This window comes from Lasioglossum baleicum, chromosome 15 (assembly GCF_051020765.1).
Source record: "Lasioglossum baleicum chromosome 15, iyLasBale1, whole genome shotgun sequence".
Taxonomy (NCBI): domain Eukaryota; kingdom Metazoa; phylum Arthropoda; class Insecta; order Hymenoptera; family Halictidae; genus Lasioglossum; species Lasioglossum baleicum.
In genome coordinates, this window is record NC_134943.1 from 9,598,814 (window position 1) to 9,616,312 (window position 17,499).

At 43.6% G+C, this 17,499-nt stretch overlaps 4 protein-coding genes across 12 annotated transcripts; 1 reads left to right on the forward strand and 3 right to left on the reverse strand.

The window, feature by feature from the left end:
* Positions 1 to 860: 860 nt before the first annotated feature.
* LOC143216054 (uncharacterized) lies at positions 861 to 5,718 on the reverse strand. Of its 8 annotated transcripts, none has more exons than XR_013010506.1 (3): positions 4,467 to 4,945; positions 2,173 to 2,233; positions 861 to 2,079 (listed from the first exon to the last, which is right to left on the reverse strand). XR_013010506.1 is itself a non-coding variant. In XM_076438784.1 (3 exons), exons 1-3 carry the CDS (start codon positions 4,501 to 4,503, stop codon positions 1,424 to 1,426), a joined length of 408 nt encoding a protein of 135 aa, XP_076294899.1. In that variant the 5' UTR covers positions 4,504 to 4,943; the 3' UTR covers positions 861 to 1,423. The 8 variants fall into 8 exon arrangements, 1 of the variants encoding a protein (XP_076294899.1); XR_013010504.1 differs by having other exon boundaries at positions 861 to 1,733; positions 3,084 to 4,944; XR_013010503.1 differs by having other exon boundaries at positions 3,084 to 4,944.
* Positions 5,719 to 9,923: 4,205 nt separating this feature from the next.
* Vps51 (vacuolar protein sorting 51) lies at positions 9,924 to 13,788 on the reverse strand. Of its 2 annotated transcripts, XM_076438779.1 has the most exons (10): positions 13,629 to 13,788; positions 13,428 to 13,562; positions 13,139 to 13,360; positions 12,465 to 13,060; positions 12,184 to 12,397; positions 11,750 to 11,974; positions 11,348 to 11,682; positions 10,920 to 11,097; positions 10,560 to 10,672; positions 9,924 to 10,244 (listed from the first exon to the last, which is right to left on the reverse strand). In XM_076438779.1, exons 1-10 carry the CDS (start codon positions 13,707 to 13,709, stop codon positions 10,136 to 10,138), a joined length of 2,208 nt encoding a protein of 735 aa, XP_076294894.1. In that variant the 5' UTR covers positions 13,710 to 13,788; the 3' UTR covers positions 9,924 to 10,135. The 2 variants fall into 2 exon arrangements, with proteins under 2 accessions (XP_076294894.1, XP_076294895.1); XM_076438780.1 differs by lacking the exon at positions 13,629 to 13,788 and having other exon boundaries at positions 13,139 to 13,380.
* Positions 12,982 to 16,300, forward strand: LOC143216052 (uncharacterized). Its single transcript, XM_076438781.1, has 2 exons — positions 12,982 to 15,048; positions 15,124 to 16,300. The coding sequence occupies exons 1-2, from the start codon at positions 14,268 to 14,270 to the stop codon at positions 16,200 to 16,202; spliced, it is 1,860 nt and encodes a 619-aa protein (XP_076294896.1). The 5' UTR covers positions 12,982 to 14,267; the 3' UTR covers positions 16,203 to 16,300.
* On the reverse strand, positions 16,153 to 17,402 carry LOC143216055 (uncharacterized). Its single transcript, XM_076438785.1, has 2 exons — positions 17,249 to 17,402; positions 16,153 to 17,177 (listed from the first exon to the last, which is right to left on the reverse strand). Exons 1-2 carry the CDS (start codon positions 17,385 to 17,387, stop codon positions 16,981 to 16,983), a joined length of 336 nt encoding a protein of 111 aa, XP_076294900.1. The 5' UTR covers positions 17,388 to 17,402; the 3' UTR covers positions 16,153 to 16,980.
* Positions 17,403 to 17,499: the final 97 nt, after the last annotated feature.

Consider the following 17,499-nt stretch of genomic DNA (forward strand, 5'->3'; position numbering starts at 1 on the left):
CCCACGTTTCGCTGGTAATTCGTCGGGAGATTAGATAATCGACTTAAGAATACTCTGTGCCCGGTAGATATTGCGTGACGCGTTGGCCGTGTGCACCGCAATCGTTCAACGAAACGGACAGAAGTCTTAAGTCAATTAAGTTAGCCTATTTACCAGATAAGGATTACTCGTTGCCGGACAAAATGTTCTCCGAAATAATTATTTAATCAGCGGCCGTCAGTGACACCGTGCATTAAAAATTTACTAAGAGAACAATGGAAGATCACAAGAGGCCCGGCAGCGTGTAAAAGCAATATGTTACGGTACCGGTGTCGATAGTAAGACACACGGTATAATTATTAGCCCGGACGTGGTACTACATGCATGCAGACGCATATACACGCTATAATGACGCGATGACACACAGTGGTACTCATTGAAGCGACCTCGACGAGTCATTAAAGTCGCCCACCGCGCTCCTGCTTCTTTCATTCCTTCATCCCGCGCGAATCTCTCTCTCTCTCCCTCTTTCTCTCTCGCGCGCGCTTCGTCTCCGAGAAATTTCGAGCCGCCCCTCGGTGAAACCTGTTGCATCTGTAGAGGATTTCGACGCTCGACACGCATCTGGACCGAATGCACGCCTCCGCGACGCAGCCGGGGACACTCGAGTTATAGATACTCGCTGTTGACAATCTCTGTTAACGTTGTCCGTCCTTGGTATCGTTAACAGCCGATCGGCTGCGCCTGGTCTGGCATCCTCTATCCGGCTGCGCTGCAAAACGGAAGAACAAATTGATCACGTGAGTGAACACCCGGTGTCGAATCTCGGGCCCGATCGATTCACCAATGAGTCGATCGTTAACCCGGTTCCCTTGAATAAACGTGATGTAATTTACGTTACCGTGGATCAGTGGCTCCCAATCTTTTTGTGTACAGTCGCCGAGATCGTGTTCTCGAGAACGTGTGGGACACGTTAATTGTTTCGTTTGCCTGATCAGGTTTTCTGTTTTGCGATAAAGATGCGCGCCCCGACCTATTGATAAGCACTTGAGCAGCAGGAGATGTGGCAATTTCTAACCAAACCTATCCACTCCTGCGGCACTAGTACTTATGAACGGGTTAGGATTCGTAGAATATTAATAGAACATTGTTACGTTAGAAATTGGGGCCATTAATTCTGTCACTCTAGTCACTAGAGTATAGTGGAACAGGAGGATAAAAAGGAGTGGAATGTAACTGAGTTGGCTTGTTCTTTCTTGCTGGCAGCCGAGTCCCTTGTGTAGCCTGAACCCTGGGGGATGAGCAATTGTTTTAATTAGAGGCCGAGAACAGTTTCTATCTTTAATACGGTACCTAGCGGCGATTATTTAGCTAAGTGTTAGGATTTAATAGATTTCCGGTAGGCAAAGACCGTTAACAAATTTAGCAACCCGTCCTACAAACGTTACCAATGCCCCTCGTTATCTTTCCAATATTGTAACCGGGCGTTATCATGCGTCCCAATTAACAGCGAGGGGTTAATACTCGATCCATCGAACGGAACGCAGCAGAACGAAGGATGAATCGCGCGATGGGTAGTATCGCTCGCGGAAATGCGAGTGCCGGAGATAAGGAGGAGCCGAGGCCACAATCGAATCTTTGATTTCTCTGACCCGGGCGTCTCTTTCATGCTTCTCGGTCGGTGAAACGGTGTATTCATCGTCTCACGAGGCACACAGCGATGCCACAGCTTTTTAGGATAGTACACAGCTCCTCTGAAATCAAAAGAAAAAGCGAGATAGGACCGAGGAGAAATTCTCAGTCGTTCGTCAGACCAGTCGCAAACAAAGAGGAGGCACGCCGCGTTAAAATGCAAAGCCGCATTAAGTCGAAGCGGATTAGCCGGACATGCTGCGAGCATGGCAAGGCGCGTGGCCGTCTTCTGCCGGAAGACTTCTGTCGCACAGCTTGCGCATATTGCGGGCCGTACATTTTCGGCGACGGATTTTTTCGTTGGCCCAAAGAAAAAGCCGACGACAACCGAATTTCGTATCCTCTTATTCTGCGAACGTGATGCATACCGTTCTTCATGAGACTTTAATCCTGATTGTAACGCCTCATCTACGGGGAAGCAAAAGCGCATAGAAGTCTGCTTACTTAAGTAGGCACTCAACGTGTTAATAGAAACTTTTAAGTGGACAGAGTATTAATTACCGAGGGAAAATCAAGCTCCTCCCGATCAATTGGCCACCGCTGTTATTTTCCCGCGAGAAAGCTGAAAAGATTTTTAAGTTGTCAGTCAAAGAAATTGGTAGGATTAATTCCGTGCTATTGGCTACATTTTTCTGCAAAGTGCAATAAAAATTGGCGCGTAACGCATCGTGCGCTCCCCTTTGTCAGTGGATGTAGGGGAGGAGTGATGAGACGAGACATGAGGAGAGGGGAGTGTAGACGAAAGCGGAAAAAGATCGGGGGAGAGACGAAGGGAATTGCAGAAAAGGGGAAGACGCAAGAGATCGGCTCGGTGAAGGGGGGACGGAAGAGGGGGAGCAGACCAATTAACGCTAATTTCTGTTAATGTCGGCTCCCTCTGGACGCTCGCAAAATAGCTCGTCAACTTATTAGGCAACGATGCACAAATTGTGGGTGGATGACGGAATTCCGGGAAACGACGAGGGATAGACAGCCCCCCGGGCCAGCAAAAACCGATTTGGCCCTTGGCAGGATGGCATCGAGAACTTTCGGGCATCTTAATTCACATTTTAACCCCTTGCCCCATCATTTATTTCATTTTATCTCGGATTAAAATGCACTATCACAAGTCTGTCTCGATATCATGCCTCAAATAATTCGTTGATTTCAATCAAAATGGCGCGTTTAGAAGAGGGTGAGAGGTGGAGCTAACGGTTAGTTTCTAATGTTTGCGTGTTCGTCAACCATAATTCGATCCGTCAATATCGAGTCAAAGCACTGACAGCCTTCTAAAATTCAGTGGAAAACATGCGTACGCGTGCACATGAGTTACGGAAAAATAGCCACAGTTCGCGCAGACTCGTGTTTCGAAATTGATGACCCGCCTCGACATGGAAGGCCCGGAGGACCGTTAGCATAGATGTATTTCGTACCAGACGAGCTTCCCTCGGCAATTACTCGTGGTCTCTGCACGCTATCGTCGTCGCGAAGGGTCAAGAAGTCGTGAAGATAAAGCCGAACGGTTAGAGTGTACTGCTACATTTTCCAGTGGGCAACAAAATGCAATCTCTAATTGTAACGCTCGTTCCCGCGAGATCGGACCGGCAAGAATCGTCGTGACGAGGTAACAACGATTCGATTGTTTTCCAAGGACCGTTTCTCGAGGTCTCGATACGAGTGTCCGGTTCGAGAGATACTCGCGAATCTGTATATAGGGGGTGTCCTAACATTCATAGTTTAATTTTCCGTCAAAAGAAAAGAAATGTTTTGAGATAAATAGATCAACCTGTTTCCTACTGTATGCATAAATTGACCGTGGGAAACCAATTTCAATGTACAAAGCAATAGAGATATATAGAACCAAAAGAAAAAGATGACTGTGCTAATGCAACGGCTTTCAACATAACCTTAATGGTCTAACGATGCGATGAAAATTATTTATATGAATGTAATGAAACGATATGTTAATTCGTTCAGGAAACAGAGACACCGGTTATCGACGGAGACACCGATCGGGAATTAATCTTGTTTGCGAGTAAGGTACCCGGGAAAATGACGAGACGGTTATAAACAAGCCGATCTGTAGTCAGACATGAAATATGCACCGTATGTTCAGAAACTTATCTGTCCCGAATGATAACGGCGATAGTGGTTTCTCCAGGCCCGAAAAATAACGATATTTATGGACCGAGGAGCGCGCATGCCGGGCCTCTGCTGAACAATCGGATGAAATCGTGTGACCTTTAGCTTCTATTCGACACTAGTGGACATTGATGCGCTCTTCCGCACTTATTAACGTAATGATACGGTGAGTTTTCCTTGGAATCACTGTTCTCTATTCCGTCTCCGAATGACGGTGGGAATGTCGACTCGAAAATATATGCATATCGTTAACACTATTTACACTATTGTCTCGCCGGACGAGAGACGGACCTTAACCTGTTAACCGGATAAGACGAGTTAATTCGAGTACAACTTCACTGGTTGAACAACTGCAGTTTTCTATTAATTGAACTAGTTACTCAACTGCATCTTGAACTACTCCATTGTGATGGAATCGTAGTTGACTGACGACGATTTCTCGGCGAATAATACCAACGGAAGGTATTCAATAGAATAATTTCACTGTTGCTAAACGAACTATGAATCGTTAAGTGTTCACAATCAGAAAATCACCCGGTTAACAGGCTAATGGTCGTCCGCTGAATGAAAAGATTCGACGAGTACGACGGAGGAGAGGGGGGACACCCGATCCCTTGGGCTTGGGATCGAAATACGAAACACTATAACCGAAGCAGTGAATGAACATTAATTACCGCGATATGTAAGTACGGGTCCCGTGGATCGCATCATCGAGCGTGCGTTCCCTGGGTAAAATTCACGTGGTACCCTTCCCGCGTGTGCACAGTCCTTTTGTTTCACGTGGTGCCGTGGAAAAATATCGGTTCGATTTCCGGACCGATCTCTCGATCCGAGGGATGCGAATCGCGGGATGTACGATTTAGAACGAGTGTCGGTGGTCTAATCACTGAACAAGATCGTAACGACAAATGCGCGGTAGTGGATCGCGATCGGCTCGCAGCTCGCGATGACAGAGGAAAAACGATGATCGGCTTGTCTCTGTCGTAGCTTCTTCTCACGCGATTCTCCCTTGTTTCACGAGATATTAACATGTTTTTCAATTGTTTTTCTCGCAGAAACGTAGTGGACAAGTAGGCAGGAAGGCAGATACGCACGCGCACGACACTCGCGTCACGACGGCAGACCGACGACTGAGCGATAAACTGTTCTTGATTGGCTTAATATACTCGGACGAGGGCTGTAATTGGCCGCTCCTTGCCGCGGCGGGAAATGATTGGTCAATTTAATCCTAGAAGCTCGGTGCATTAAGCATTCAAGCAGCGTTCAGTACCTATTAACGGTTCGCAAGAGAGGCACTGCCACTGGCCACTACCGCCATCGTTTCTCTCTCCGCGCTTCTCTCCGTGTGTGCCTCCTTCTCTTTGTCCCCTCTTTCTTTCTCTCTCTTTCCTGTCTCTCTCGCGACACGTAGAAAACAGTGTCTCTCTCTCTTATTTTTTTCAGGTCTCTCTCTCCAGCGCGCCGACGTTCCAAATCAATTTACCAATTGAAATCAGTGCCGGACAGTGAAGAATCGCGTCACTGAATGGGTCCGGGCAACCGACGGGGAATATGCGTCTCCCATGTGCAATGCCTTCCTACCCGCTTGTTATCAAACCGTTCACCGAGCAGGCCCGAGTCTTTATTACCTCGCCTTGGTGCACGAATCGAATCGCGCGGCTAACGACACGATCGTCCGCTAGATTCCCTCTATGACAGTGCTTTTCAACCTTCCCCCCTCGCCGCCGCGCCGCGGACGAATTCGAAAGGCCCGCGCGAAACGAATGCGCGGGAACCGAAGCTTCGACCGCTCGCTCCGCCGGTACTTCCGGTTCCAGCGAACAACCGCTTCTCTGCCCACTCGGTTCATTCGTCTTCATCCTAACCTGAAATTATAGATGACAAAAGGACAAGCAGTATTCTAGTTTAGGTCAGTTGTCTCTCTGATTCTCGTTCCACTTGTTATTTATTACCGGTCAAATTTCTATACGCAATGCTACGCTACAGGGCTCGAAGTTGCGGTTGGAAATAAATTAGAATTGAGATTACGATTTACAAGGAATATTGTAATAATTCATTCGATCGATTTTACTGTATAGTAATTGTTTATTGTTTATATTTTCACGTAAGTACATGTGTAAACATTGTCGTTTATTCTGAGTCTGCTTTCCAAGTCTTGATTTGACCCCAGTGGTGCGCAGTTGAGAATCGCAGACTCGTCCGACTCGTTGTTGATTGGTCGAGAGGTTCCCCTTCCGGTTCAGCGGTGGTGTTTTCGGAGGTGAGATTCCCGCGCCACTATCAGCAATTTCTCAGCTAAAATTTGTGTTAATTAGAGCAATAAATTGAATGATATAACAGTAATACTTTCAAAGTGACAATAACAATCAGTCGAATCGAATTTGTTGGTTAGAAGAACGGCCAATCGATTAGTTATCCAGAGATCTGCTGTCGATGTTGTTCCCGAGTGCAACCATCTTCGAATTTGGCAATCTTTGAATAATGCATCAACAATTGGTAAGTGACAAAGGTTTAATAAACAATAATTACCTAGTTCAGTCGAAATATCGAGCAACCATGAACTTGGAAGCGAAAACAGCTCGCTTGGCCCCTGATATCCGCCGAGGTCTTTGCGTGCCTGCATGAAAAGTAATCGTCCCGAGGTGAATTTCTGATCGATCACCTACGGCACCACTACTTAGCAAACAGATCAACAATGATCGAGAGTCGGCGACAGTTTCTTGTAGAGAGCTCTTCCGTCTCCAACAATTGGCGGTCGACTGTGTTTCCCCAAATTCAAACCGAAATATATACGCCTCGGAGGGGGCTAAAGTTCGAATTTTTCTCTGACATTGTTCCCTCGTTTTGCCTTCTTTTATCTCGTGCATTGGTCATTCTTCAAAGGTTGTTTCCCATGACTGTTTAGGTTCGATATCTTGTTTTCGTGTCATTGATTAGCCGAGCGCTTGTAAGTTGTTTGTTCTACATCACGGGACGTCTGTTGGGAAATGGGAAGATAGTCTAATTTGCGATCGTAACGACGTGCGTTTGAATTTGGCGCACATTGTTATGGTCACAAATTGAAATATCTTCAATTTGTGATTTATCTGAAAGACATAATGTCGTCCTAGTAAAAAGTGAAATAGGGCTCATTTTACCAACTGCTGACATTGCTAATAATAATAATTGTAATGTTTATACATGAGGATTGACTGGGGTTGAGTTGTTGGTTCACGGTTGAAATTGTTAATTGTTGCTGATTTTCAGACTACAGATTTTTTTCAGAAATTATGAAATGATCACCGACAAATAACGTGATAAGAAAACTCGACCTACCAAATTATTAAAGGAGGAAATAAAGTCCCAAGTTGCTATTACTCGCAACAGACGTAGAAAATTTTTATTTTGCATAAAGATTCGTATAGTCTAGTTATCAACGAAGCGGTATCTCGTATTTCCCTGCCTCAATCTCTGCAACCATAAATTTGTCCCGTGGTGCGCAGTCCAAAGGTACTCAAACAAACGAGCGAAATCGTCTTGATCGCTGGCAAGGCAGAGAGTTCCTCAAACAGATTTATCAGACTAAACAATGCGCTCATCTGTCGTATGAATCATCGGCTTCCGTGCGAGTTTTTCGATCGGTTCGACACGGTTATGCCACGGGGGCGAGTGGAAACAATGTCGCCGGGTCGAATAATTGGTCGAAGGACCCGTGAATAGGTCCGTCGTGCAAATTGACGACGAACAGACAAAGAGAATAAAGAGGAGAGAGGACAGAGGAGAGCTGGCTGATTAACGCGTGTGCACAAGGCGCGGTGCCCGTATCCCGCCGAATGTGCTTCGACGGCTCGCAGTTTCAAATAACATGACTATTCCATAATGATTATTGCTTCGCCTATGCCTGATCCGTGACCAGTTGGATTTTCTCATGCGGGCCTATTTTGTCCAGGTTTTTTTCGAACGCAACTCGACGGCAATGGGCGCTACGAGCACCACCTTTTATTAGGACACAATCCCTGTTGCCGTTGCTGCTGACGATCCATTGTGCATCGATTAGGATCCCCAACTCCCTCGAGACTCAACCTGTTAACCGTAGAAGACGCGGCCACTCGTCATTCCTATTCAGCCGTGGTCTCACTCGATCTATCTCGTTTAATTCGCTCTTTCATTACGCAGGCTCTGAAAGACGATGTTCCGGGACAATGGCGGATGTTTACGTAAATAGATCACCTTAAACTACTCCGCAATAATTGGGATTGTATCGATCGTTCAAGACAATGCCTAGGAACAGCAAACGTTTTCAAGTCTATATTCCGTGAATTCCGCCAACCCAATCTTCAAATCTATGGCAGTTTCATTTTACCAGAAAAACTTTTGAAAGTTTTTAGAGATGCTTGATATTGCAGGTTCTCAAAAAATGATCTCGCTACAGGATGCTTAGATTCACTATTTTCATTGAAGATATAGGAACGTTTAACCTTGAATCAAGCAACGTTTATATATATTAAAAATGTGCACCAGGTGTTTTGCGAAGTATAGACTGATTTTCGCGTAGTAAAACGCTTTATGGTGCAAGATCAAAGTCAAGATTGTAAACTCACTTTTGCGACTTGTTTGGCCATATGTTCTTCAGGGTTTGCTAGTAATCCTCGTTCAATCCTCCAGATAACGATTACCATGTGTACCATCGAATCGCGTTCGAAAGTATTGTTTAAAACAGAAAGTTAACGCAGTGGAACATTATCGAACACTCTGTATCGCAGTTTTGAGCTGGAATGGACATCCGTGTGTGCTTCGAACGCAGCCTCTCGTACGAAAGTCGCACGTGCACAGGTGTTTTCTCTGATCATGTGTGCCACATATGCCAGCTCGGCAATGATATCGATTCGTAGCCGATCGGGGGATCTACGTTTGTCTAGTTGCTCGACATACATGGCCGCCAGAAGGTCTCGCATTGTATTTTTGGTTATCGAGACACGACATGTACGCAGGAAAAGGAAAAACTCTGTCTCTCCGGTTCGCTACGATGAATTGGAAACTCTGTGTAAATGTAGATGTAAATGTTGTTGAGACTGAGGATGGCCTCGGGGACGACGACGACTGGATTAAATCCTAGTCGGAGGGAAATTCCAGAGGATTTTCCATGGATTTCCAGGGAAAATTGCTGATTGAACGAGGGAACGGCCGCGGCCCCGGCCCGAGTAATTTAGAAGAGTTTATTAAATTGGGTAGAATGCTGTGCGTAGGCCCACGCCGGATACTCGGAGAATGAATCTCATCCAACGAGAGGAAGTTCGAATTAACTCGAGCCACTGCCAAGGGGGTACGGCAGAACCCCATATACGTTATAAGCTCTTGTCCCATTTATTCTTTGCACATTTGTGCGACGCGCTCGTTCATGGAACGGTCGATCCGTTGAACAACCCTTCCACATTTTATTAGGTGCACAAATTCGTTCGTAGCCCTTCCTTCTTGAATTTGTCGATCATTTTCAAATAATCGAAATAGGTTCCACCGTCGAAAATAATCTCTATCACTTTCTGTATATCTACCTACTACGATTTTATATATCAATAATGACTAGATTGCAGATATTTTGCATAAAGATCCGAGGTCTAATAATGACTCAATCTTCAATTGGGTGGATAAAAGATTTGAATCGAAAATAAAGTTTGCGAGAATTGTCATAGTGATTGAAATTGAGGAAAAATTGAGAAATAGAGAATGTAGCACAATGTAGCAGCGAATTAAGACTTGTTCGTGGAATTTTTGTTGCCTGTTAAAATAAAGGAAAATTGTAAAACGAGGTGGGGATGAGAGTGGATCGCTGAGATTTACGCGATAGTAAGGTTCAAAAGAGCAGAATGTAGCAGAGAATTAAGACTTATTAGAATCATTTGACCCTGGGCTTCTTATAGCGTACTAAAGACTTTGATGAGTTTATTTTATCCGGTATCGGGGTGGGGGAACCGAAGAAAAGGAGAGGGATCAATGGGTAAGGGAACAGAGGACAGAAACTACACACAGCGTGTCGCTATTCGCGTGTTAGGCGGTTCACGACGTGTTCGCGCGTGGGCGAGGATGGCCTCACGAAACAAATAAAAGGATAGAGAAATTAATTAGATCCTAAGAGAGAAGAGGTCTGCCACGGGTCTTCGCCATTAGATTTATTCGTGGAATGTACAGGGTTCCCCGTCAGAATCTCCACATATCAAATATGTCTACAAGAATATACGACGTGTAATAACGCGTTCGCTTACATCTAGTAATAACAGAGAACAATACGGTATACGCTAGAAAAGACAGTGTATAATGTAGCGACAATCGAGCTCTCGGCGCTTTATAGCCGTCTTCTCTCGGCCATTCATCCTCTTTCGCAAATAACTTCGACCACGTTTGGATCCATTAAGATCGGGTCCAAACATCTGTGCATCGCGCTACCAAGTATCTCGCCCAGCAACCGGTGCATCACACTAGAAACAAAAATTGCATTCATTAAAGACCCTTCTACAAATTGGACCCTTTGCTAGAACTATTTAACACTAGATCTACCAACCTTTATAAATAGACTGCGGATCTTTATGCAAAATAAAAATTTGTCTTCACTATTTTTAATTGTACCCACTAATTTTTAGCATAAATGCATAAGTCCACAGTTTATTTATAAGAATGACAAAGCTGTACTTATTCTGATTTTGAGGGATTTATGCTATAAATCCCAATTGATAGTTCTAGTGTTGAAAGATATACTGGATTTTTAAACTTGGACGGTTCAGAGAGGAACTCACTCCTCGTCGAAGACGAATCTCCACAGGTACTGCTGTAGGTAGTGCGTGTCAACCTGGATCTGTTGAAGTCCGTATTTGCTGAACGTCCGTAATCTGACGCATTCTAGGAATGTCTATAAATACAAAGGAACCGGCGTTTTATTGGGCCTGGCCGATCATTTCTCGGTAGCGTGGCCTCGTGTTGCGTAGTATGCAACGATACGCAACGCGGGCGATGCAACGCGCAACGCAAGGAGAGAAGAACAAGGTATCCTCGCGTCGCGCAAAGTGGATAATGGCCGTGCCATTTTATCATTGTGACCGGTCGACCAGCACCTGTCTCTCTATTACCCGGTACTCTGTCTGCTAAAAGTATTTCACCTTTAAACTGATCTTGATGATACCGGTGAGGATCGAGGTCTTGTTGAACTGGACCGACGAGAAGATCTCGATCCGTTCGGAGAACAATTTGTGAATGTTGCTGGCCAACGAGGAGTCTATGTGGCTGGGAGTGTAGGATGATAAACTGGTCCTGTAATGACGCCTCGACACGCTCACGCTGGAAATTCAGTCCCACAGTTAGTCGAGAGATGACACGGTTTCCATGACCCCCTTAACGTCGCGTGTCTGTCCCCCTAATCTCGTACACCGTCCAATCGCGAGGGAAACCGATCAGGAAGGAAGAAAAGTAGCTCTAGTTCCTCCCTAGCGTCTACCAAAGTCACGCGACGTTATGGGAGAAATGTTAAGTCAGTGCAAAAGATTTTATGCAAAACTTTTGCAGTGCCCTAATATTTGACCGATATTACCTATGAGTTTTTCTGCTGCTGTCGCTGCTTCTGTCGACCTGGCCCTCAGTGTCATCGTACAGAACAGCGACCTGAGAATCGATCACTGTCACGTCCTCCACTATCCTCTTCATCACAGGCCTCACAGTCCTCGGTTCAATAGTGTGCAACCAATCTCTGGTCTCTACCGATTTCCTTATCAGTCGCGACACCGCTAATCCTTGAATGCGAACGTAATGATTTAACAAGTTCTGAGCAGCTTCCTGGAACTTCTCGCATAATTCTGACTCTGGTGTAATTACATTCCCCGAACAGGTGTATTGGTCGATGTTGAACAGCTCGTCGGTTGTAGAGAGCTAAAAATAGAATAGCATTATAGTTTCATAGCTTTATGGTTTCTGGTTCAATCTTGTCGCTCCTCACCAGGTATTTCACGTTATTCTCTTTGTACTCGATGCACATTTTACTCAACAGGAGTAGGAGGGTGGGTGGGCACTTAGGGACGTCGGATCCAGCACAGAATCCACTCGCTGTCGCCATCAGATGATGTAGAAATCCCACTATCAACCCTTCTCTGACCTCGTCCACGCAGAAGTTGTGGAGGAACTGTGTTTTCGAGCTGAAGGACAGATCTGGTTGCAGGAACACCTGAAATTGAATTTTGTTTTAAATTTTCTAGACAACTAGAGGCGTGCGAGAATCCGAAAATGTCGGGTCGGGACGGGTCGAGTATTTTATTCGGAATTCTCGAGAATTTTTGGGATTCCTGAGAATAATCCCGATACTTTTGAGAACCCGATCCCGAATAAAATTCTCGTCCCGATCAATCCCTTGTTGAGGATCTTTTCAAGACGAACCAACAAGTCCTGCAGAACTCCCTTGACTTTTTCTATGGTGGGCATGACGAGTAAGGCTTGGAGCTCCGCCAGGTTACCGTCTTCGTCCTGGGAGACCTTAGTCGCCACTGTTTGCCTAACTTTGCCAAGCCCCTCACTCAAGTGCTGCTTCAAATTGTCTAAATGATTGCGGCATTGTCTTCTGCCTGCATTGACCACGATGTCTGTGCCTATTCTGATAACAGAGGAAATGTGTTCGATGGTTCTCTTGATCTCTATTCGGAGATGTTTCTGTCTAGTACCTTACAAAGTCTGTCTCTTTGCACAGCATGTTCACTGCTTGCAGTCTCCTGTGGAATTTATCCAAGGCTCCGACCAGAACTGCCGTGTCAGACACGTTCTCTACCCTTTTACCAATCAGTTCGAAGTATTTCATCATGTTCTCCATAATAAAATTGTTCAGATGCGTGATAGCTTTCGTTTCAAAGTCGTCCGAGAGCTCGTTGTCTTCGGCCGGCAGTCTATCCACGAAGAGATCGTTGTAGGATCCAACGATGAAGCATAGATCACTGAGGAACCCGTAACTAGCCATACCTACAAATTCTGTGATATCGTTCTCATACATGTCTTTCAGATTGTGTAATTGCTGCGTCAGTTTCTCGCCCGCGTTCGTTAGAAATTCGGTGCACAAGGAATCGGCTGGTTCTTTCAGCTGTAAGAGGAGATCCACGTTCTCAGCTAAAGCTTTGGTCGACGAGTTGCTCTTGTAGAACTGTTTTCTCAGTCTTGCCTTGAGCTCTTCTAAAATAAATTCACAGTCTTTTTGTATTCCTTGGAAAGAGGGCAAGTTGCCATACTGATTTAACACACGCTGCGCATGAATGTAATCCTGTACTGCCTGAAAGAATAAGAAGTTACATGATCGAATCGAACAATCATAGAATCGATTATACAGTGTTGGAAGAGAGATCTAAACCTGTGCATAGTTTTCTTCGTTCATTTCGTCTTTCAAATTGCCAGGCAAGTTGAAGAGGAATTGTAACTTTTTCAAGAGGGCATGCACGGAAGACAGTTTGGCAATCTGCTGTCTGGCACCCTGAAGAGTCGACGAAATCTGTTCCGAAAAGGATGTAATACTATCCATATTTTTTGCTAGCATGTCCATGCTCTCTTCCATTTCTTTGAAGTCTGTCTTCATCTACATTGAAAAAGGATGCTCTGTGGATTAAATAGCAAACACGGTAGATGGTATATGAGTTGTTTACCTTTCTGATAGTATCCGTGGCAGATATAAATTTATTATAATTCTCATACACAAGCGTCTGCATATCCGAGTGCAATGTTTGAGCATTCCTTATAATTTCTGACTCATGATCCATGATTTGTTTCAACGTGCATTCCTGTCAGAGTAAAAATAACATTTATAACAACATAATACAAAAATCCTATGTAAATGTCGAGCTTACTTTTAGCAATTTGTGGAAGTACATATCGGTATTAAAGTGTTGTCCATTAATGTCATATGGATTGCTCGAATTCTCTGCCATCGTGAGTATTTTTCTTGCCACAGCTCGGCCACTTTGACAGTCAGTTTACCCTTTACACGCGACGTTAGGTTAGTTCGCGGATTACCAACTTGAGGGTGTGTTTCACAGAAGGTTAGGTGAGACGACGCTGCGACCAGTAACATAACCTCTCTGAGATTACGAAGAAGGCGCAACAAGTGCAATAAACCGTGAAGAAAGTGAGCCCGCAACATTTCGTTTCAGAGTAAAAGTGTCTGAATGAAATCTTGCCGTTTTAATCTCGTTCAGGAACGCAGCGATTCATGAGAACGTCGAAATCTGGTCGCGTGCGAAGGATCGAAAAGAATGAAGGGGTCGTTGTGTTTTATCGTTGAATTTTATAGCACAAGTAACCTGAAATTGTATCGCTTGCAGAAAATCTATGAGAAGATCATCTAAGGCTTGTTTGGTATGCGAAACTTTCCGGTGACAGTCGTCAGAAAAATTCTCTGAATCGGAGATAACCTCTGTCATTGCGCGCGTATGTCAAGATGATATTTTTCATTTGACGAAAACGCGAGGACAAAAGCAACCGAGAAAATGCCGCACCCTTGCGTCGTGTGCGGTCGTTCACGCATGAATCCCAACAACAGGGAAGAGGAGTACATGTTCTTCGGATTCCCCGTCAACGACGAGTCCAGGTGTAGGAAGTGGCTGGAGTTCTGCTGTCGCGAGGATCTGTACAAGCTCACAAAAAAACAGCTGCTCCAACGAATGGTCTGCTCCAAGCACTTCGACAAGAAGGATTTCTTGAATGATTACTTTGACAGGTTAAACGGTAGCGCTGTGCCTACAGTCTACGATCCCAAGCAAAGCTTGTATAACATAACGTGCGTGCTCTGCGGTCATTCCCGTCGTGATCCACCAAGCGCGGATTACGATGGTGCAACTTTCCATCATTTTCCTGGGGAGGAATTTCGTTGCCTGAAATGGCTAGATTTTGTAGGGGTTGATTCGTATTATAGACTGACCAGAAAAGAGATTTTGTTCTGTTACATTTGTTCGAAACATTTCGATGATTCTCAATTCATGTCTGGTTATACAAACAGGTTGATAGACAATGCTGTTCCTAATATTCGCAATGCCGATCAACTTGAGAGTCCAGAACAATATATTATGGAGTTTGTGGATGTAAAGAGCTACGTGTCTCTGGAGAAACCGAAGAAGTTGGAACCCCTGTCACCAGCTGTTCTAGATAGCCAAGCTTGTGCTGCCTGTGGCAGATTAAGGTCTGATCCCAGGAACAAGTTGGAGAGGTATAAGTTTCATCCCTTTCCCGCGTACGAGATTGGCAGGTGTTTAAGGTGGTGCCAGTTTCTAGGTAGAGAGGAGCTATTAAAAATGTCTCCTAATCAAATAAGGAAATTAGTGCTTTGCTCTAAACACTTTCAAACAGGGGAAAGCTTCCACAAGGTAGGACCTTGCGATGCAGTTCCAACTATAAAAGATGTGTCAGAGGCAGACTCTATGAATCCTACCGAACAAATCGAAGAGGAACAGGATGTCATGGACGAATCTAATTGTACCAATACCGCCAAGGGAATTAAAAGACAAGGGTTCACAAGACCATTAGTATCTAGTAAAAAACCAAAGGTAGATAATAAGCCTACTCCTCTCGCCAAGAAACGTGGTAAGTCTAAAAGACCGACTCTTATCAACATTCCAAGACCAGATCCAAATAACATTGAGAACCGTATGATAAGGAAGCTGCCTCTTCCGCCGAATTCTAATTGGAAGATTCAATTCACTGATCAGATCCAACCAATCACGATAGCCAACAACATTGCACAGAATATTACGAATAATATACAGGGAAATATAAAGAAAGTAATCTTGCCATTTGCTGGGGACATATCAAACTTAGGAGACCCTATCCCAGTGCACAGTCTATCCAGCATCCCTCCAGGCTTGTTGATCAAAATTAACCTTCCTGGGCAAGAGCCTCAAAAACCGGTAAAGATGAACAAGAAACCAACCAAAACGAAAACCACTCATAGTCCTGCTACGTCTAATGAGATCGGTACGAAGCACCAGGTGTGGATAAATGATGGAACAACATCAGACTCGCTGCCTATGATTAAACCGGACAATCAGGATGAAGACAAGAATTTTGTCGAATTTCTATCGATCTCGCCTGAGGAGACAGAGGATAGAATGACCACCCAAGAAATGAATGTGCACGAAGAGATGATATTACCGCATTCGTTGGAAGTATTAGATGAAGAAGTGGATAATGTGAATCACAACGATCATTTTTATCAAGACTTTGAGGTGGTGGAATCTTTGTCCCCAAAGGAAGCTAGGCCGGCACCTCGCAAGAAGGTGTCAGGGACAATGCGTAGAACAATTATGCCTATTAAAAGCGAAGTCAGATACTTCTTGCGCAAACTTGCACCCTACACACATAGACTACCTAAGAAAGCTAGAGCACAGATAAAACTCTCGATTGTCAACATGGTGATCGACCAGTTGTAAATTTTATTAGGCATAAACGAATGATAGTATTTTTAAGGGATTATACTTGGATGCAAACATTTTACATATATGCACATACATATATATATATATACATATATATATAAAAAATATATTAACGGTAACCAAGTACATAGTCTTTAAATACTATAATAGCTAAGAAATATTATTTTTATTATATATTTATAAAAAGGATGGTGATAGGTGCGATAATAAAGCTAGATTAAAGAGACGATTTTGTAGAGTACAAATAATATTTGTGGTACATAAGTTCGTCGACCATTTTTATGTCATTTGTTTGATCTAATTGTTGAGATGTAGATTTTGAAAAAAACTTAAGATATATTGCATTGTTGCAAAAGATCGAGAGAACCAAAGAAAACCCTTCCAGTTGCTCTCCACGTGTATATATTGAAACATGTTGTTCATCTCGTTAATCCTCTGTGGTTATATGTACTTGGAGTTTTTAGTGGGAAAGATATCATTTTACTATGTACATATGTGAACGCGATTATAGTTATGTGTATGTACATAGTACGTATATGTACATATATGCATTGACGCACTTACGCGAAGAATAAAACTATAACGATTATGTTGCAAGGGAATTACGTATGTAAAAAGATTTACTGTATGATAAGGTTTCGTGAAAGGATCAAATACAAGATTACAATGGTTTGTTTAAACGTAAATTTCTCGTCAATTCGAATGTTTTTTTAATTGTACAATATTCAGTATTTATTTAATATATTTCGAATTCTTAAAACGGGTATCTGAATTATTTCCACAATTTCCAAGATATTCTCATAGACTTTAAGGAAACTGCATCTTCCGATACGGGTATCCATATTCTGTCTACGTTGCGCGCATTAATACTTGATTTTTCTCGGGGATACATAATTATAGGCTTCGTTATGTCTTCGTCCACTTTCGTATGATTGTTTATCCATGAAACTTCTGCCGAAGCAATTGGTTCTACAGGAAATCGTTCGCGTTAAAATATTTATTGTAGAATATAATGTACATATTATTCGATTTGTGCTTACCAATGTTTACCTTTGGTAATAATTGATTCCATGTACCAATGTTGTAAGATATCAATTTTTCAATCATACTCTGATATTCTGCACATTTGCACAATATGCCAAGTGGATGCTCTATACAATATTTAGATTTGGAATACATGATTTCTTAGGCTTACAAAATAGTTGCCGTTTTTTTTTACATGAATCGATAAAAAATTATTGGAGCTCAAAACATCTGAATCGAGCAAAATACACATACGATAATTTATAAC

Excerpts from the sequence above, each read along its gene's own strand:
- LOC143216054 (XM_076438784.1), bottom strand. The coding sequence starts at position 4,503 with ATGATGCGATCCACGGGACCCGTACTTACATATCGCG. Across the intron at positions 2,234-4,466 it reads ACCCGTACTTACATATCGCG|CTTTCTCGCGGGAAAATAAC; the intron begins GTAATTAATGTT and ends AAATCTTTTCAG. Across the intron at positions 1,734-2,172 it reads AGGAGCTTGATTTTCCCTCG|AGGAGCTGTGTACTATCCTA; the intron begins GTAATTAATACT and ends TTTTGATTTCAG.
- LOC143216052 (XM_076438781.1), top strand. The coding sequence starts at position 14,268 with ATGCCGCACCCTTGCGTCGTGTGCGGTCGTTCACGCATGAATCCCAAC. Across the intron at positions 15,049-15,123 it reads AAGGTGGTGCCAGTTTCTAG|GGGAAAGCTTCCACAAGGTA; the intron begins GTAGAGAGGAGC and ends ACTTTCAAACAG.
- LOC143216055 (XM_076438785.1), bottom strand. The coding sequence starts at position 17,387 with ATGTATTCCAAATCTAAATATTGTATAGAGCATCCACTTGGCATATTG. Across the intron at positions 17,178-17,248 it reads ATTACCAAAGGTAAACATTG|AACCAATTGCTTCGGCAGAA; the intron begins GTAAGCACAAAT and ends GATTTCCTGTAG.
- Vps51 (XM_076438779.1), bottom strand. The coding sequence starts at position 13,709 with ATGGCAGAGAATTCGAGCAATCCATATGACATTAATGGACAACACTTT. Across the intron at positions 13,361-13,427 it reads CCACGGATACTATCAGAAAG|ATGAAGACAGACTTCAAAGA; the intron begins GTAAACAACTCA and ends TTTTCAATGTAG. Across the intron at positions 13,061-13,138 it reads ACGAAGAAAACTATGCACAG|GCAGTACAGGATTACATTCA; the intron begins GTTTAGATCTCT and ends TTATTCTTTCAG.